Source organism: Penicillium hordei (assembly GCF_028827395.1).
Source record: "Penicillium hordei strain IBT 12815 chromosome Unknown utg000001l_segment0_segment0, whole genome shotgun sequence".
Taxonomy (NCBI): domain Eukaryota; kingdom Fungi; phylum Ascomycota; class Eurotiomycetes; order Eurotiales; family Aspergillaceae; genus Penicillium; species Penicillium hordei.
This window is the reverse complement of record NW_026623142.1, coordinates 7,669,170-7,688,717: the sequence shown is the minus strand read 5'-3', so window position 1 is coordinate 7,688,717 and position 19,548 is coordinate 7,669,170. Positions and strand designations below refer to the sequence as shown.

Sequence of the window (19,548 nt, the reverse complement as noted above, 5' to 3'; positions counted from 1 at the left end):
TCTCCTTAGACGTTGCTTTATATTAGTTTATTATCGCATGTACTATAGTATACCTTTGGACTTTATATCCGACTCTATACCTATCCTAGGTACCCCCTTATCTAGGTGGTATTAGTGTTGGTGCTCCGTACTACTTAGCGCCGTTATGGACTCCGGGTCAGTGATCGAATTGATCTACATACGATCTACGCGTCTGCTGGTCTTTGAAACAGACGACTATGCCTTAATCGTCGCACTGCAGCAACGCGTACTTTTAAAGCCAATGACTTCTAGCCTGGTCTATCACCTATATACCTCGGCAGTACCTAAATGGACTCCATAGTACGGAGTAGGCGGGTATGCGATATGCATACTCGCTTATTCTTCCTTGTATTTCTTCTAGGATCTTGAAATTATATTGTCATAATTTACTAGAAAGTCAATTCACTGCACATGGGGCGTTGGGTTCTTGTAGTTGGTGGGAATGGTTTTTCTTGGCGTGGCGTATTATCCGGGGAGGTACACAAATATGTATATACATGTGCAAAGTAGTAACTTAGTCAAATAGTCAACCGAGCGAACAATGATCACTATTTTTATTTTATTTTATTTTTACCTCAGTGCCCCTGCATCTCAATATGCTAAATCAGTCCAGGGGAAAGACAATCTCATCTGATAGGGACGGAAATATATGCCCCGGGCTCCACACGAGATAAGCCACCAAAACTTTATATGAGTAACCTAAGAAACAAGCTAGTGTTGGGCTTCCCTTGAACTTTCCTTGGATGCGACGTAAGACACGGGCTAATTGCCCGAAACTGCCCTAGAGGGGAAGTAATTATGTAGATTGATATGAATTGAGGATCATGTTGTACATAGAATTGTCCTTGTAGGGCGAGAATTAGGAAGATCACCACATGTTAGTTAAATAACCCCGTTGGGCTAATGTATAACTGGGTACCTCTAGTGACTTCAAGTTGTATACTAAAACATGGTAAGAGCCAAGTACTGCTAAGTATCCCACCACAGGTAGGGCATCTCCGGGCCCACGTGTTTCAGCTTCATGAAAGAACAACGGACCAATCAGCGGGATCAAAACACTCACGAGCACAACCTCCGCAAGGGGTTAACCCAAATGCTTTAGAGCCAGGTCGACATTTAAAAATGGACTGATTTCCCCCTCTTCGCATTCGATATCCTTGCAGGTTCCACGTACTTGTCGTGATACCCTCTACTCATTCACTAGGTGCAATGGCAGCGTTCTCCAAAGAAAAGCATGGGGAGGAAGAGGGCCTACTTGGCGAGAGCCAAGATCAAGGCCGGAAGCAGCAACGCCAGCGATCGGCCCGAAAATGGCGTACAATTACCCTAGTATCCCTGCTGGGCGCTTTCGCCCTGTTTGTGTACTTCGCGAAGGGGTCCCAGTGCAACCGCCCCCCCTCGCATGTCACAACCCAGCCCGACCTACCTGTGGCTTTTCCCCTGAACAAGTCGAAGCGATCATCGCATCACGAACATGCCTGCAATACTGTTGATGGCGGTTATCAATGCAACTCCTCGCTCTCGCACAAGTGGGGCCAATATTCGCCCTATTTCTCTCTTTCTGACGAATCGGCCATCTCAGATGAGGTACCTCACGGTTGTCAGATCACTTTTGCTCAGGTGATCTCCCGTCATGGTGCTCGATTCCCGTCGGCGAAAAAGAGCAAGGCATATGCCGCGCTCGTTAAAAGCATCCAAGCGAACGCGACTTCATACAAGGGCAACACGGAATTCATCCGCTCATACAACTACACCATGGGCGGTGATGATTTGGTACCCTTTGGAGTGAACCAGATGGTGAGCTCGGGAACCAAGTTCTACCAGCGCTATGCGGCGTTGGCTAAAAAGGCCGTGCCTTTCATTCGCATATCTGACTCGGAGCGGGTTGTGGCTTCAGGAGTGAACTTCATCAAGGGCTTTCAGAAGGAAAAGTTGAATGACAAGCATGCCAATCACCGTCAATCAAGCCCTAAGGTCAATGTCCTCATCTCGGAAGAGTCTGGCACCAACAACACTCTGAACCACAGTGAGATCTGTGCCAAGTTCGAAGAAAGTGAACTAGGCGACGAGGTCGAAGAAAAATACATGGCAATCTTTGTGCCGCCCATCCGAGCCCGTCTTGAGGCTAACCTCCCTGGCATCAAACTTGAAGACATCGATGTGATCAATCTGATGGATATTTGCCCCTTCGAGACAGTGTCCCTGACTAGCGATGGATCCAAGCTATCTCCATTCTGCAACCTCTTCACCCAGGCCGAATGGGACCAATACGACTACCTCCAGTCACTGAGCAAGTACTACGGTTATGGCGCAGGCAACCCGCTCGGCCCAACCCAGGGTGTCGGTTTCGTGAACGAACTCATTGCCCGTCTCACTCACGCCCCAGTGGTCGACAACACAAGCACAAACCGTACACTCGATGCCCCCGGCGCTGCGACATTCCCCCTCAACTACACCATGTACGCAGACTTCACGCACGACAATGGAATGATTCCGTTCTTCTCTGCTTTAGGACTGTACAACGGCACTTCTCCACTCTCCCTCACCAAGGCCCAGTCAACTAACGAAACGGACGGATTTTCAGCCGCCTGGACGGTGCCTTTCGGTGCTCGTGCTTATGTCGAGATGATGCAATGTCGCCGCGACCCGGAGCCGCTCGTGCGAGTCCTCGTTAACGACCGTGTTGTTCCGCTGCATGGTTGCCCCGTCGATAAGCTTGGCCGTTGTCGCCGTCGCGATTTCGTCAAGGGCCTCACTTTTGCGCGCTCTGGCGGTGATTGGCCCCAGTGCTATGAATAGGAGATTTTGAAAATAATTGGTGCAGGGTTGGTCCTCTTCCAACGTACTTTTGTCTAGCGATACCCCAAAGATTGCATCCTTACATACATATCCTTATTTCTTTTGGCCAATATTAATGCACTACACGTTATTACGAAATCTGCTTGAAAACAATATAATTGCATCCAAATATATAATCAAAAGGCTCTAACACATGCAAGTCATCAAAAAGGTAATCCAAACAGCCCCCAACTCCAAACAAAGCAAAGTCCAAATAATAATCAGCACGTTTTAGGCATCTCTCTACCTCTCTCACTTTTACATACTCCAATGTGGCTGACCATTCCTTTTCACTTGATGCGGGGCAGAAATAACCCACGCCTCCCAAAGAGGCATTTGCTCATGCAAGACATGTACACCATCATCCCCCAAGTCCTCACTAGACAAAGCACGCAGTCTTTCAAGCGAAGTCCGCCTCAACGGCAATCGCCTTCCCCCTAATAAAGCAGGGAGTCCATCAGATGCGAGCGGGGCAGCAGTCGGCGACTGAACAGCCGAGGACGTACCAGTCGCAACAGTAAAAGAAGATGGCACAGGGCCAGTAGGGTAATTATCGAACACCTCAACACCGTTTGAGACAGCAACCGAATCAAAGTGTGCAGCATAACCAATATCCTTCAGAACCAACCGCTCCAGCTGCTCCATTTCCTCGCGCAGGACAACCAACACATCGCGCCACTGACCGCCAGGTCGGAGGTAGATGCCGAGTAAGCGGAAATCACGCAATTGAGGACTGTGACGACGTGCGAGTGCGATGATCTCGTCTGCGCTCAGACGCCAGCCTTGGATGCTGAGTTTGCGGAGGGTTTTCCAGCGGATGTGGTGGAAGAGTAGCTCGAGGTCAAGGTCTAAGGGTGTTTTGCTGAGGAAGCCGATGTGGATGGCGATGAGGTTCTTGGCTGCGACGAAGAACCGGTGGAAGACTTCTGAGAGATCGGCCATTGTTGCGGTGATGTCGGTTGTTGAGTGGAAGTTTATGTCGAGGCTTGTGAGGCGTCCGCCCATGGCGGCGAGAGTTGTTGATGGAGCGCGGAGGAGCTGGAGGGTTGCTTCGGGGCTGATTTGGGGCCCTGTGAAACGGATGGAGCTGCATTTTGAGTCGAGGAGGGCGATGCTGAGGCTTGTTACGGCGCGCGAACAGGCGGTTTCCCAGTCGAAGCGGACGCTTGTTGCGGTCCTGCCGGTTCCTAGTGAGCGGTCGCGTATAAAGTCGATGAGGTGCTCGTCTGCTTCGTCTTGCAGTCTTAGGAGTTTTATTTCCTGTAGAGCCGAGAACGATGAGATTGCACGGCGGAGGCGGGTTTGGTCGTTGTTGGTTTCAGTTAGATTGGTTTGTTCACGTAGTCGGCGACTGTGTAGTTGGGATATTTCGGGATTTTCTGACCCCAAAGTTCGTAGTGTCCGGGCCCATCCTGTATTTTGCTATTAGTTTAATTTGCTCGGTTGTGCATGAGAGATTGAAGAGCTGGTACCGCTTCCTTGATAAAAGGGTCGCACCATGTATGTGATGGTTTTCACATAATAGGCCAACTGCATGTCTACCAGCTCATCTAATCGCCGGAAGCCATGATCAGAAAAGCGTAGAGTGAATCGACTGAACTTGTAAGGGGTGCCGATTCGCATGAAGCGCTTGCAGACGAGCCGAAAGTGATCAAGATCGGACACTTCATGTTCGTGGTTGCTAGGCCTGGAAGTATGTCCATTTCCATTGAATCTGCCATTTAGGGCTCGAGGTGCGGGTTCGAGAAGAAATGACAAGATCTCGCTCAGTAGCTCGTCAGCAAGATCATAAATGTGACGTGGCTGGGCCATGATCGGCGCGCGCAGCCGAAGCATCGGCTGCTTGTTGAAGTAGCAGCAACATGGAAATATGGAGGAATTGAGGGAAAATCGATGTTCTTAACCTGTCCCCAAGACCGGAGAGACAAATCACGGAGGGAATTGGGGAAAGGGGGAGAGAATAAGAAATAAAAATAAAATAAAACAAAAAAACCATGTCGAATACTCGACTCGTCGTTCTCCTGCAGACACTAGTAGGACAGTTGACTTGTCTCACCATGCATAACGAGAGCTCTCGCCCTAACGATTGATTTCGCGACCGGGGATGATCGTCAAGTGCCTGATTTAGCGCCCTCTGCACTGACAAGCCGGGCTCTCTGACACGATCCGCTTAATTTCATTGGTGACGCTGCCACACCAGAATCACATGATTGATTGACTCTGCGGCCAGCCAGCGCGCGAACCTGCAGGAAAGGCCATTGAATGAGAGCGAGTAGTGTTGGAGGGGCCAATGTCGACCCCGCCGGGAAGTCGTCACATCATGCAGAGTGATGGACCATGCGTGTGAATTATGTGTCTGCCCAAGAGGTAGGCAACTATTGATTGGGGGTTAATGGCCGAAACCAAGATGAACTAATGTATGTACAAGTGTTTGAGAGATTATCTACTAGCTGTTGGATCTTCCATATCATTACGTGCCGTGTGTACCTATCAGACCTTCGCGAGATGGACTCGGCGCCGTCTGATATCTGTGCTGCTGATCTTGGACTCGAAGCCTTCAAGATCAGTGGCCGTGGCTGCTTCTCCAGATTGGAGTACATCCACCTCGAATACAGCAAGGCCGTTCCATCCCTTCTTCAACCGCTCTTCGTTGACGGCCGCCCCTCCGGAGTGTGTCTCCTTTGAAACAACAATTGCTCCAAGGTTCTCCTCGGTAATCGTAGGCCCAAAAGGATCGGAGATCTCCACAAATTCAAAAGCCAAGTTGGGTTGGATCCTTACAAGGACAGTCTTCCCATTGGGTCCTGGCGCAAAAACACGCTCGATCTGCGGTGATTTCTTTTCAGGAGAGAAATCCATAATGGCCGTCAGAAAATCTGCAGTACTCTGCCAACGTTCCTCCCAACTCTCAAGAAATTCGGCATATTTTTTATTGACCAACAGCGCATCCCCGGTCACTCCGATGGTCAGGCGGCCCTCCTGCTCCCGGTCCAGCGGTTCCAGGACCAATGCAACTGCCGTGAGCAAGAGCTTGTGACCAACATGAAGGTGATCAAATGTGCCACCAACGACCACGGAATAGTATGGAGTGGATGGATGTTGGTCGTCAGGAATTAACAGGCGGTCAGAGATCTCCCAGTCAGGCTGGCTGGTAATGGCTTGCATGCTTGCCGCCGTGCCGTCCCGAGTCTGACTGCTAACACTGTTGGTGAAGGAATTAGCCAAATTTTGGCCATTTGTGTTGGACATATAGAAAACATGATCCCAACGGCGCCTTGAATTTGCTAGTGATTGGATGTCCAGAATGGGTCCAAAGCGAGGACTATCAGAAGCCTGGATGGTCGAGGTGCTCTCACTTGCATTGATAAATACCACCCGGGTATCAATGCCACCCGGAGAATCCAATTCAATGTTCTGTGTTGCACAGACAACACCAACCAGGGTGTAGACGCTGCTCAGATAATGTTGGAGTTGTGCAAACACTCTGGCCCGAGGTTGGCAGGCTGGGGAAAGAAGGTCTGGAATGGCCAAAGCAATATCCAGCATAGCCGTACGGTTGGATCCAATCAAGGCATTTGAGAGCTTAGTGTAGACATCCACCAAGGATGGCTGGAAGGCATCTTTGACTTGGACAAAAGAAAAGGCTGGAGGCGGGGGAAGTAGTAGTAAAGCCGTGGGTGAATTGGTATGATCGGAAGCCATGGTGTTAAGAATATATAACTACAGTAACAATCACTGGGGTTCACGGATATCAAGCCAACAAAGAATTCAAGAAACCAAGAAATCTCAGAGAAATCATAGAAGCAAAAGGAGCCACCACCCTGAAGAACTGATCGGATCCATCATCGCAGGCTGGGGTACACGGCTGAGTCAGCTGCTCTGGTAGGATGACACCGCCCTCTGTCCTCCACTCTACAACTCTCCGATTGAGATGAGGATGCCATTGCGAGCCAAGTGACCTGATAAGCTGGAATGATATCTGGCTGACACGGTCCTCTGGTTGGAGCTCCTTCGAAGCCCCGCTATATCCCCAATTTGGTGCATCTCCCAACCTCCTTCACTGATCTCGATCGAGAAACAGTGGAGCTCATCCTCCAACTACGATCCATCGCACCATCCCCTGCATAGACGGCGCTCTTGCTCTTCAGCATAGGCCACATCATGTCGAATCCCGCCTCCTACGACTCCCACCGGCGGTCGGCTGTGTTCAGTCGCCAGCCGGAGGAGCTTCACATTCCATCAACCGGGTTAATCAATCCAAACCTGTCCCGCCAATCCTCCTCGCACGACTATCCCGCCACGCCGGACGCAGGTGCCCGGCTTCCCTCGATTAACGTACAACAGAGCTCTCAGTACGGCGGCGACGGGAACAACAGCAGCACTGCCCTTCCCGGAGCCTTGAAGCCAGGAAATCAGAACCGCCCGGCTGCAGTATCAATAAATACCGCTCCATCGGTTGTCCCTACCATGCCGCCGTCGTCGTCGCAAACAAACCACCGAGCCAGCATGATTAATTCACATGGACATTCGCGATCTAGCCCGGCCGGGTTCGACCAATCCATGTACAAACAACATGGTGGGGCCGATGGCTCCAAATATCCTTCCTCTCCTGGAGGATTCCCGTCTCACACCCCGCAAGGCTCTAAGTACTCTCCCCTGGGTCTGTCTGACATCAGGCCCTCCGGAGAACACATGTTGAGCGAAGCACTTATGAACCCCGGAATATCATCGATGCCTTACACCAACGGAGACAACCAGGTGCCGACCAACAGCAATTACGTCGCACCATGGCCTATATATGCAGTGGATTGGTGCAAATGGCCTATCACAGGAAACTCGGGCTTTGGTGGAAAGCTAGCCATGGGAAGTTATCTAGAAGACAGTCACAACTATGTATGTGCATTCATCCTATGGATAAATATGTTTATGCTAATCAGTCAATAGATTCAAATCCTCGATACACACTGGACACAGCCAGATCCCGATACACCAGATGCGGCTGCGGGAGAAATCAAACTGGACTATGTGAAAACGGCCGAGGCGACACATTCTTACCCGGTTACCCGCATCCTCTGGGAACCTCCCTCATCTCAGAAGCAATCGACTGATTTGCTGGCCACGTCGGGAGATCACCTTCGCTTATGGTCACTGCCGAATTCTCAGCCTCTACAAAGCTCAAACTCGATCACTCGTCCAATGAACCAGCGAGATCCTGCCACCTCCAAGCTTTCCCCGCTGGCTTTGCTGTCTAATTCAAAATCTCCTGAGCACACTGCTCCTATTACATCTCTTGATTGGAATACAATTTCTCCAAGTCTGATCATCACTTCGAGCATTGATACAACTTGCACCATTTGGGATATTCCCACATTGACAGCGAAGACGCAACTGATTGCCCACGACAAGGAGGTGTATGACGTTCGCTTCTGTGCTAACAGTGTTGATGTCTTTGTTAGCTGTGGCGCTGATGGCAGTGTTCGAATGTTTGATTTGCGAAGCCTTGAGCATAGCACAATCATTTACGAGCCGACGGATAAGAACGAGAAGCGTAAGTGTTTGCCAAAATATAATTATAGGCTCTGAATACTGATAATATTTTCAGCAGTGATGACCCCTGGAAGCTCCAGCCCCCCTGGCCAATCGCAGGCCGGCCTATACCCTCCGCCGTTGTTGAGAATCGCAGGTATGGACAACACGATCCCGACACAGAGGATAATCGCAAGCTAACACAATATCCTAGCATCCCCTCATGATGCTCATCTCCTGGCAACATTCTCACAAGACTCCGGTGTGGTCCGCGTTCTTGACGTCCGACAACCAGGCCAAGCTCTATTGGAACTGAAGGGCCATTCGGCTGCTTTGAACTGCGTAGAGTGGTCTCCAAGCCGTCGTGGCATCCTCGCATCCGGCGGCGACGATAGCATGGTTCTCCTCTGGGACCTCATCAACCAGCACAACGCTGCACCAGTCGCCTCCCCTCCCTCTACCACCCCAGGAGCACCGCCTTCCACAACCTCGGAGCGCGGCCCAGCCGGCGTCTGGCAGAGCGAATACGAAGTTTCCAATATCAGCTGGTCCCCACAAGGCGGACCCAACCACACCGGCCAGCCACGGGAATGGCTGGGAGTGTGCGGCGGACGAGGGCTAACTGGAGTCGCATTATGAGCCAACGAAAAAAGGAGTATTGATTTCCTTACGACGTCTCTTCTCTTCCCTGGTGCTTTCCGACAACCATGGTTCTTGCATTAGATGGTCCAATCTCTCTGATATTTCTTTCTGTTTGCCGCGATCTATTGCTTCGCGTGCGCACAGCGTCTCCTATTTTTACTTTGCTTTGCTGTATGTGTGCTTCGCTGGTACTGGTCGGCTTCTCTGTGTCGGACCCGGTACGTTCTTTGCATAGGTCGAGTGAGAAACCCGATGATCTTCATGGGTGACTCTTGTGTCTATTGATTGGCCACACTTCTGACTTGTTTGGTACGAGTGAACGAATGAATGAACTATACATTGGATATGTACCATTTGCTATTGGTTAGGAATGGTCTTGGGCGCCTATTCTACGTAAATCACTGCAATCACATTACCTCGAGCTCGTAGCTCCTTTGGGAACAACTAGGATTGATGATAGGGGCCAACCCCGCCGTAAGGATTTGACAGCTTGAATGAGATATGCATTTACTTTCATGTTCTGTTGAACGAGTGTATGACGTGATAGTCTTGCTTTAATCACGAATCTAAAATTTAGGAGTATGGATAGAACGACAGTACAATGCAGTAAAAATAACCAAAATGCCTCGCCCAGCGAGCAGGTATCATGTGGAGTACAGGTGTAGTAAGACAGAAAAAGCAACCACTAGACAATCGCGGTCTAATATAAACAGGTCCATGCCAAGTCAACGAAGAATTTCACTCTGCGTGGGTAGCCAGGGTTGGGCGACCGAGTGTTGAACCCTTGGAAATGAGACGATCTTCGAGCGAGCGCGCAAACTTGACGCTCGGGATATCCACAGCGCGCCAGAACACATCGCCTAGCCAGATGGCGATGGGGAGGCAGATCAGCCAGCCAATGAGGAAGCCAAGGCAATATTGGAAGTTTGTCTCTTTGCCGGTGAGATTCCAGATATTGGGCATGATGGAGTAGCCCAGACAATGGAGGACGGGGCCGTGGACAACATAGAATGCAAAAGAGATCTTGCCTAGGTATTGGGAGAAGGAATTTGTGAAGAGTTTCTGGATACCAGGGGAGTGATTGATAGAGAAGACGATGAGGACGGCTCCGATAGTCTGGGCGAAGCGGTGCGGCTCTGGGTAGGTCTTGGGGGTGATGTGCCACAGCCAGCTGTAGAAAGGCGTCCATTTGAATCCGATGTTGGGACATGAACCGAAGTAGAGACCGACTACGAAGAGTGAGATCCATAGCCCACGTCGGGATACTCTGATGGTAGTTTTGCTGCCGGGACTGAGGCGTATGGTTGTTTTATCGTCTTCTACCGCCGGCCGTGCGGAAGGCTCCCAGGTTCCATTGATGAGATCCACTTCGGCCATCAGCATGCCAAGGAGGAATAGGACGAGTTCCCAGCGACCATAACGCACGCAGAACCAAATCAAGCCAGAAACCATTGTCATGCGCACAGGTGCCACCAAGCGTGATGTCCCCAGGATGACGACGAATAGGATAAGTGAGGAGCGGAATTCGAGAGGAATTGTCCAAAGGTGCGGGTTATAATAGTTGTAGTAGAGCGCATAGTCGAATGGGTTCATCAAGGTGGCCAAGGTGACCCACAAGTCATCGGTTTGTTTTGAGAAGGACTTATACACATGTGGATGTTGCTCGTTAGTGCCGAGGATTGTGTGTCCCTCTTTGATGACGCCGTGGGAGTAATTGTACAGCCCGAGACGAACAGCCACGAAGACGCAAAGAATCCCAGTAATTGCGGGGATATATAGACGAAATGCTCGGCGGAAGGTGCCTGATGCGAGAACGGTGAAAGTTTGATCGAAGGACCTGCTCCGAATCGTTTTCAGCGGTTTATATGACAGCACGTAGCCGGATAGGACGAAGAAGATGGCCACCATAATGTGACCAGAGATCAGCATATGGAAGAAGGGCAACTGGTGAATTCCAAAGTTTTCACCGCCAAACCCCCATCCTATCGCGACCTTCCATGTGTATGTGAAAAAGAAGTGGAAATTGAAGACGAGGAGACAGGCCCAGCCACGCAGCCCATCTAGAGCTGCGATGGCGTGGAGCTTCGCAGGCTGGGGTGGTGAACTGCCCAGCAAGTGTTGTAGAAAACTTGGCGTAAGCGCAAGTGTCAACCTGTGCCATGTGTCTTCAGAATATGCCAGCCAGTCCTCTTGCGACATCTTCGGTGTCAGTCCCTCGGGATGCGCGAGGATGTTTGAGGGGTGAAATTGTGAGAAGCCATTCCAGCGGGGTGTAATCGTCGAATGGGACTCCAAGGAGGCAGATTCGAGATCTTTCAAAGGGATGTCGGAGGCCGAGGTGGTGGCCCGATCGAGGTGGGATGTCATTTTATGTTCTGCAGGTCGGGTCGATCGCAAGTGGGCATGTCCGGTGGGGCAAAAGCCTTAAATTAGACGCTCTAATAGACAAAGGGAAGCATCTAGGCCGGTATAGGGTATTGAGACAGTCGAGAGAATGGAACTGGACAGTTCGCTCGTCCAGCGAGGTGCGATAAAGCCGATGATGCGGCCCCGGGGGCTGAGGTCGGCGAATTCAGGTAAATACGTCAGCAGGAAGGGGCCTGGTTCACCGCCACTGGAAATGGCGAAATATCAGGGAGGTGAAATCGGAAATTAAATGAGAGTCAGGGATATTCAAGAAGAGTCGAAGAGTCAAGGAGATTAAAGTAAAGACAAGGCAGAGAGACGCCGATCGATTTCCGTTTTCGTTAATCCGCATTTAGAACGTGATTGTCCATAAAAGCACTTGGCGTTCTTATATAAATGAGGCTATAGTTCAAGATTCAATTACATTCGGGAATTTTGATTTATAGACACCTTGATATCTATGGATGTGTCCTCGGGGTGTCTGATGTATCAATAGTAGTCAATAATTATATATATCTACTTCTACTACTTCCTATTGAATAGCTGAATGGTTCCTATGTTACTTTTCCTACTTCTGAATCAACAGTAGAATTTCTCATATCATTTTCTAGTATTCCAGGTAGAAAAGAAACCAATCTGTTTACTTGTCAATATGACTTGTGTCCACATCTGAATCAACATCGCCACCATCAACATTATCAGAATCAATAACATCCGAATTCAGATCGACAGAGCCAACACCGAGAGCAAAATTGACAGAATTAACCTCCAATCCATCATTCTCCGATCTGGCATCCGCCGAACCAGTATCATCATCACCATGCTCAGAATCAGAATCGTAAAAAGGGTTGGGCTGGTCATCTTCCAGGGTCTCCTCCGACGACCCACCGTCTCCAGTAAACTTAGACAGCTTCTTGATATCATACGCCACACGAACACGAATCTCACGTAGATTCTTACAAGCGACAATTATGCCATTGATGTCTTTTGCTAGCGATCTGTCATCCAAAGGGGTTTTGTACCATTTGGTAGAGTATTCAGGACTATGCTGCTTGGATCGAGTCGAAGTAGAACAGGGAACTGATCCTTCATCGACCGAAAAAGGAACGCCAGCATGAGCAAGCACAGAGATAGGTCCTGCAACTCGAGCAACACTACCAGCCGGCAAGGCGAGATCGACCTCGTTCGCACGAAGCCACTGGATGATCCAGTTCGGAGGATGAGGGCCCGGGAAGCTACACCTTGTTTGTTTACTAAATGAGCAGTTCATATATGCGCCAGTAGACAAAGGTCTCGGAAACCTGGTTGTTGGAAAAACAACATAAGATTTGAAAGAACCTAGCCCTTGCATGCAGTGCACACTCTTGTCCAGGCAAAGCAACCGTACCTAAGCTTTGACCAAGCGCAGCTCGACCTTGAAACTCAGAGTTAAGATATTTTTTAATATCATGACGCCAGTCAAGGTCACAGACTGGAGGTAATGAAGTTATTGCAATTTGTAATCGAGTGTTGCGAAAACTGAGCATTGGATTCCCTGCAGTATCAAGTGTGGGCTGTCGAAAATGTTAGAATGAAACTGCAGGAAGAGGTCTGAGCACCATTGAAAGGAATATATATTAACCTGATAACCTACCCTTTGAAGCAGTTTGGGCGGCGGCAACAACTTCACGGTCCCAACAAGGCGGGAAGTTAGTCTCTACAGACGAGCCAGAGGACTCGTTGCTGGACTCGTTGCTTAATCTACGACAATTTTTTTTTGGCTATATAAACGTGTTAGACAGCTAAAATTTTGCATATCTTGAAGTAATACTCCTACCCCGGGGTTTGCTTGACGGATTTGATGCCATAGCAGTGGTAATAGGAGAGATGGTTGAGGAGGGATTTTAGGACACCTACAAGGATGCCCCAGAGAGAAGAGGGGAGAAAGAAAGATGGATTAGTTTTCTAGAGGCAGAAGATTTACAAACTATATATATCTCGCAGCGGCCTGAGAAAAGAGGCCTTTGACAAACAAAGGTAACTAGGTATAGCCCTGGAGGCAAACAAGAATTAAGGATATGGGACGCCGAAGTGCAAAGGAGTTCGGTATGTAATAGAACTAATGAACGTGTGGGCTTACTAGATTACAGATTTAAGAATATTTACCATTATACTTACATCACACCGAGATCTGTCTTTCATACATATATACCTTGAGGTTGTAGGTTGATGGAAGGACAGTGTATAGTTCCAAAAGCGGCTTAGCGCACTATTTTATGCCTCAGGTGTCAATGCCAAGACATCTCGAGATCACAACCGTGGCCTTTTTACCATCGTAGAGGACTCAAGAGGTTGAAAACACATATATCATGTCAAACACTGTTAGAACTTGTATGAATTGGGTGATTTCCAAAAGATAATAGACATTTTCCATAGTTCGTTCTACCAAGCTCTCCGTATGCATCATACTTCCAAGAGCTCCGTTTTCCACGGGAGCTTCGCTGGACATTTTTGAGCTCCAAAGCTCCCAACGTAGAACTTAGACATCTCTGTGATCGATACAGATTGACACACAATATAGACCATTGGACCTTGATGTCGCCGGTTCCCTAAAGCGGCGATGATCCTCTCAGCTCCCTGATTCGCGCAATTCCGCAGTTCGAGAACTTCTCCCTTCCTCTTTGTCCATCCACGCTCATTTTCCCGCCGCCTTCTTTCTGCTCCCCGACATCTTGCGATACGATCTGAATGTCGCGATCGCCTGTCGCGTGCATTTCTTGATAAAAGTGCTCGCGTGGTCGAAGTGGTCCCGAAGTGGGTGCAGTCACGATGGATTTGCGCACGATCATGAACACCGACGGCGGCGCCTCCAATCCTCCACCTCCAAGCAACTCGGCCAGTTCTCCCATATCCGATCAAACCCCCCAAAAGCGCCCGAAGAAGTCAGCTTCTTATTCAGAATATCCTACACGTCCGCCTCAGCCTCCTCCGTTGCAACACCCGCATCACGCTTCCCCAGAGCGAAGCTCACCTTTCGCATCCGTTCAATCGCCTTACCAACAATTCAACTCTGGCCCAGTGATCAACACAGCGGTGAGGTCTCAGCGCAGCCAGACACCTCCACACATCTCGACACCGTATGGTCCCGGCACGCATGACCCATTTGGCGCGTCGGCATACGGGTCGCATCCACAACACCCCGGCGGTCCTCTGGTTTCGCCATACACACCACAGCCTCTGAGTGCTGGACCGCAGCACCCAGAACAACAGACTTATTTCGCCCAGCAGCGTTCTCAACAGCGTTCTCAATCACTTCAGTCGGTGATGACAACACCCCGAGCTCCAGTTGAATCTTTCCGCAGCCCTCCTGTTGCATCACAACCTCTTCCATCGCAGCACTTCTCTCCCACTGCACATCGATCTGTTTCCGGCACCCCCCTAGGTCCTCCTCCTGCCTTTGCCACCCACCAGTCGCCGTCAACTGCCCGCCCGCCGTCCTCCGGACACGATTCCCCTGGCAATCCCCTATCCAGCCCGAAGCCCACACCGGTGGCCTTAATACGGGATCAGGTTCCAACGCAGTCGCCTGTCACTCAGCGAAAATTCTCTCCGCATAATTCTCGACCTTCCGAGCCGACTCATCTCCCTTCGGGCGGCTTAAAGCAAGAGCCAACCGAAAGCGCTAGTCCCAAATCCATCTCCCGTCACAACAGCATCGTCACGGCCTCCGACTCAGCGACTGCTGGTCCAATCCGTTCTTCCGAAGACCGAAAGCTGGTTGAGAGTCCCACCGCACAAAAGCCAACCGTCGCAGGATCGGAGTTCCTAACCTCTCCATTGGCACCAGGCAGTCAAATGAACAGTTCACCCTCCGGCGCTCGTGGAGGCGCCCACGCCGTGGACATGGAAATCGACCACGAACCACGTGTCGATGCACAACAGCCCAAGCAAAAGAGAAGGAGGTACAACGAGCCTCCACTCTATGCTCGGCTGACACCCCGCAACACAAGCAGACGCCCAATTATTCCCAATCCCCGTCCCCCAGTTCCGAAACACGCGCGACAGAGCCAGCAGGATCCCTCCCTGGCTGCTCGCAGACGGTCTTCCTCGATAATGGCTGTCACACCCGTCGCACGGGTCACACGAGCACCTGCCGTTGCTTCACCAAGCACAAGTATGCCTCGCGTGCAAGCTCCCTCAGCTCTGCCGACTCCCTCACTTCGTCCACCGAGTACTTCTCAGACGGTAGGATCGCTGGGCCCTTGGGAGCCGTCTATTACTGGCTTCATTCCACACGAGGAGATTACAAAAACCCTTTGTGATTTCTTGTTTCAACATGTGGTCATGAGAAACGATGTGAATGCCGGACCAACAGGCTCTGCTGCTGCCGGCCAGGGGACAATCATTGAAATTGAGGCGAAATTGGGCCATATCATCGACATGGACAGCAGAGACCGGATCCACCTTCCAATTCTAACTGAGAGCGTCCTCAACCGGGATAATGCACGGATTCGAACCTCGTTTGAGAGTAAAATGACTGTGGTAAGTTGATTGCCCGATGTCCTAGCGAGTATGCCTCGATCCCGATGAAATTTACTTACTCCAATCCACAGGAACAACATCGAGCCATGAATAATTTCCTGAATGAGGCTGTGAAAGCGTCAATGCCCCAACCCAACTCAACCCGAATCCCACTTGCATATGTGCACAAGAAAGAACGCGACACCTTCTATGAGATTCAAGCATCTGATTTACCCCCCGTGATTCGTCAAAACTTGAACCCGAGACACAAACCTAAAGTCCGGGTGACAACCGATGAACGAACCGGTGAAATCCTCGCGAAAATCGTCAAATGTCGAGTTGCCGACGTAGACGTCTGCAGTCCCCGGACTACCGTGGACTGGCGCGTCAGTGTCAATCTTGAAATGGAATACACAGGCGACGTCAGCAATCTCCCTGTGATAGATGCAGCTGTCATAAAAGGCGGACGAGGCGATCGCATCAAAGATCGCATGAGCTACCGCCACTTGGCCTACCAGGTGGACTTGACCCAGGTAGCCAAATCCGATGTAAGCTTATCCAATGTTCTGTATCACCCTTGAAAACAGTCTTCTGACTACATATCACAGCAACAACCGGGCAAGAATGAGTTCGAGCACGAGCTTGAAGTTGAAGTCTCGGCTGAAGAAATTCGTCGTCAGGGCCAGCTTGCTATGTCCGGCGATCCTAAGAACCAGTACGAGGACCTCGTCAAGGGCTTTGTGGATAATATCCGTTTGCTGGCTCGAGCAGTGCCGCCATGATGGTATTTACCGCTTTGTATTATGTATTTTTTTTTTCTGATCTAGGCTTTACTAGGGTTTAGTTTGTGGTTCACTGCAGATATGGTTTTTGGTTTGTAGTAAAAAAGTACGCACTGCAATAGATATTGTGCATGGGTTATATGTTGTTTTAGGGCGACATTACCTAGACAAGGGAATGTCCTAAATTCATTATTCTTGGTCGCCTCGGTTTGGCTAAATATCTCCTGTGTAAATGTTCTAGAAAAGAAAGTGACAACCCATCCCACAGTACTTATTGACGACGGATTGAGAACCTTGGAAGCATCCCCTGCCCATTTCGTAAGCTACCTACAGATGACTCGCACAAACATGGCCAACGATCTATCTCAAGGACGCATATTGCTAAATATTGGACTAAGGAATAATGGTATACAACTGGTTCCATTCACATCATAGAGTGATCTATAATTTATGACACATCAAAAAGAATGAATGTAGGCTGCTAGCCATACAACTCACACAGGCCATATCCAAAATTTGAAAATCACCAAGTCGGCAGACGAGCAGTCCATTTCTGCAAGAACTGGATGCGCTTGCTATTCATAGTCAGGGGGCCCATTCCCCACGAATCACCCAGCCACATAGTCTTCTCAGAGGTCTTAGTAGTGGGCTTGAACTGCGGCAGCCCATTCCCATTAGGGTTTCCAGTGCGGATGAAGTTCGCCCAGTAGTTAGCCATCTTGTTCTCGACAGCATAGTCCTCGCTGTTCCATGTAACATTGGAGTACGAAGCGTAGGGAATGTTATTGAAGGTGTACCAGAGCTCGGAGCCATGGTAAGCACCGTTCTCGCGGTTTTCAGCAGGAGCGTGAGTGAAGTAGTAAGTGTAGACGTTGCTCTTTGCGCCGCCTGTAGCCCAGTCGATGGCCCAACGCCAGGTACCGACACGGCTGAGATCACGGTAGAACTCTTTGGCGCTTTCCGATGCTTGGGTGCTATTTGCACCGGGATACAAGGCGAAGAACTCATCTGAAAGATCGCCAAAGATTTTGCTGTAGAGAGCACGGTAGTTGGAAACAGTGTACGACAGGCCTGGGCTGGCACCGGACTCGTCCTTGTTGTTTCCAGTAAGAATGGGGATATCGGCATGACAGTTATTGCGCAACGCTTCCGAGTAGTTGTCAGTGAAGACGTATCCGTCGATGTTGGGCCGCCACATGGGTGGCTCCATGAAAATGTCGGAGAGGTTAGCGAAAGGAGTTCCTTCCCAAATAGTATCGGAGAGCGAGTCATATTCTAGGAGGGCCTCCATAGACACATTCCGCAACTGGGCAATGGATGTCACGTTCATTTCATTGAGGAACACAACTCCCTGCTTTTCAGCGGCTGCCTTGGTCCGATAGCTAGTGGCAACGGTTCCAGTCATAGGATCGTGTGTTCCTCGCGCACCACTCTCTGAAATGATACCTTCGGCGAGGCCCTTAGCCAGCGGACTCCACATAACATCGAGGGCGCTAGCTGATCCAGCGGATTGCCCCCCGACGGTAATCTGATCAGGGTCACCGCCGAAGAGTTGAATGTTCTCCTTGACCCAGTGCAGAGCTGCTTGTTGATCCAGAATGCCATAGTTGCCAGAGCTGTTGTGGCCCGATTCGGCCGCTAATTCGGGATGGGCGAGGTATCCAAATGGTCCCAGACGGTAATTTATGGTCACTACGATGATGTCTTTCATTGCTAGACCAGTGCCGTCGTAGGTCTTAACATCACCGGAACCAGCAGCGAATCGTCCTCCATAAATCCAGAAAAGTACCGGCAGCCTCTTGGCGGACATATCGGTCTGGTTCTTGTAGGCCGGAGTCCAGACATTAAGGTAAAGACAGTCCTCACTGGTTGTGGTCTTGCCACTAGAGAAAATGCCAGCATCGCTGATTGTTTGCGCGCATTGTGGTCCGAATTCGGTCGCGTTCAGCTTGCCCCATTTCGATGGACCTGCAACCTTTGTCCAACGGTTTGCACCTGTAGGAGGCTGTGCGTAAGGAATACCCTTATAGACGAAGGCTTTATCACCTCCGCGGAAGGGGGAGACACCGCCATGGATTGTACCGTAGTGAGTGTCAATAACTGGGGGACTTAGGGCAGAGGCGATGGACGAGCCGCAGGCTGCCACACCAGCGAGTGTGGAAAGCAGCTTCATGGTAGGTCTAAAGGAATGGATGAGATAGATCAAAGCGAAAGTCTGAAAACTGAAGAGAAAGACTGTGAGCTCAAATGTTATATAGATAGCACATGTTGCTATTAAATCGAAACATGGAAATACGTCCAGGGGATGATAACGCGGCCGCTGAGCAACGATCTGCCATCCATGTTTCCTTTTCAGAATAGAAAAGTGGTGATTACGATTCAGGTCCAACCCACATCTTCAGTAATACCTCTCAAATTTGAAAGTACTAGGGGCGAGACCTCGGACATAAATGTGGAGTTGCAGATCTGCCTCGGGGATACCGGGTTCCTATTCGGGGACGGGAGATCGTGAAACTATTAGAGCTCATGTAAAATAGTCGGAATGTACTTGAATATTTTGTTAGACAAATACAACCAATTTTACTACTAGACCATAACAAAAACCTCAGTTCTTGTTTAGGGCCTAGGGGGCCCATATCCCAGTCTGACGTATTTAGCTCTAAGATAAACCTAGCCCCCTTTTAAACCCCGAAGTAGAGCCTTAAGCGTAGTACTTTGGATCGATAGATTGCTAAAATCTGAGACGGCTTGTTTAAAGAGTACGTCAAAGTGGAGATGTTAACAATAGCATGTTTTGACCTTGGTAGTTGCAAGGATAGTTTAAACTACGTAT

General features: G+C 49.8%; 9 protein-coding genes across 9 annotated transcripts; 3 read left to right on the top strand and 6 right to left on the bottom strand.

Annotated features, from left to right (window-relative positions):
• Positions 1–1,230: 1,230 nt before the first annotated feature.
• N7537_002916 (histidine phosphatase family protein) lies at positions 1,231–2,820 on the top strand (the record flags this gene model as incomplete). Its single annotated transcript, XM_056893974.1, has 1 exon — positions 1,231–2,820. The coding sequence occupies one exon, from the start codon at positions 1,231–1,233 to the stop codon at positions 2,818–2,820; it is 1,590 nt and encodes a 529-aa protein (XP_056758969.1).
• Positions 2,821–3,117: 297 nt separating this feature from the next.
• N7537_002915 (F-box domain protein) lies at positions 3,118–4,814 on the bottom strand (the record flags this gene model as incomplete). The annotated part of the gene is made up of 2 exons (XM_056893973.1): positions 4,332–4,814; positions 3,118–4,271 (listed from the first exon to the last, which is right to left on the bottom strand). The coding sequence occupies exons 1-2, from the start codon at positions 4,693–4,695 to the stop codon at positions 3,118–3,120; spliced, it is 1,518 nt and encodes a 505-aa protein (XP_056758968.1). The 5' UTR covers positions 4,696–4,814.
• Positions 4,815–5,349: 535 nt separating this feature from the next.
• N7537_002914 (putative pantetheine-phosphate adenylyltransferase) lies at positions 5,350–6,561 on the bottom strand (the record flags this gene model as incomplete). The annotated part of the gene is made up of 1 exon (XM_056893972.1): positions 5,350–6,561. The coding sequence occupies one exon, from the start codon at positions 6,559–6,561 to the stop codon at positions 5,350–5,352; it is 1,212 nt and encodes a 403-aa protein (XP_056758967.1).
• A 49-nt stretch (positions 6,562–6,610) lies between these two features.
• On the bottom strand, positions 6,611–7,019 carry N7537_002913 (uncharacterized protein; the record flags this gene model as incomplete). Its single annotated transcript, XM_056893971.1, has 2 exons — positions 6,611–6,868; positions 6,912–7,019. 2 exons carry the CDS (start codon positions 7,017–7,019, stop codon positions 6,611–6,613), a joined length of 366 nt encoding a protein of 121 aa, XP_056758966.1.
• A 1-nt stretch (position 7,020) lies between these two features.
• N7537_002912 (uncharacterized protein) lies at positions 7,021–9,024 on the top strand (the record flags this gene model as incomplete). The annotated part of the gene is made up of 4 exons (XM_056893970.1): positions 7,021–7,752; positions 7,804–8,407; positions 8,462–8,542; positions 8,600–9,024. 4 exons carry the CDS (start codon positions 7,021–7,023, stop codon positions 9,022–9,024), a joined length of 1,842 nt encoding a protein of 613 aa, XP_056758965.1.
• Positions 9,025–9,765: 741 nt separating this feature from the next.
• N7537_002911 (acyltransferase family protein) lies at positions 9,766–11,394 on the bottom strand (the record flags this gene model as incomplete). The annotated part of the gene is made up of 1 exon (XM_056893969.1): positions 9,766–11,394. One exon carries the CDS (start codon positions 11,392–11,394, stop codon positions 9,766–9,768), a length of 1,629 nt encoding a protein of 542 aa, XP_056758964.1.
• A 679-nt stretch (positions 11,395–12,073) lies between these two features.
• Positions 12,074–12,703, bottom strand: N7537_002910 (uncharacterized protein; the record flags this gene model as incomplete). Its single annotated transcript, XM_056893968.1, has 1 exon — positions 12,074–12,703. The coding sequence occupies one exon, from the start codon at positions 12,701–12,703 to the stop codon at positions 12,074–12,076; it is 630 nt and encodes a 209-aa protein (XP_056758963.1).
• A 1,538-nt stretch (positions 12,704–14,241) lies between these two features.
• On the top strand, positions 14,242–16,715 carry triA (uncharacterized protein; the record flags this gene model as incomplete). The annotated part of the gene is made up of 3 exons (XM_056893967.1): positions 14,242–15,954; positions 16,026–16,481; positions 16,542–16,715. 3 exons carry the CDS (start codon positions 14,242–14,244, stop codon positions 16,713–16,715), a joined length of 2,343 nt encoding a protein of 780 aa, XP_056758962.1.
• Positions 16,716–17,238: 523 nt separating this feature from the next.
• Positions 17,239–18,888, bottom strand: N7537_002908 (carboxylesterase/lipase family protein; the record flags this gene model as incomplete). Its single annotated transcript, XM_056893966.1, has 1 exon — positions 17,239–18,888. One exon carries the CDS (start codon positions 18,886–18,888, stop codon positions 17,239–17,241), a length of 1,650 nt encoding a protein of 549 aa, XP_056758961.1.
• Between the last annotated feature and the right edge of the window lie 660 nt (positions 18,889–19,548).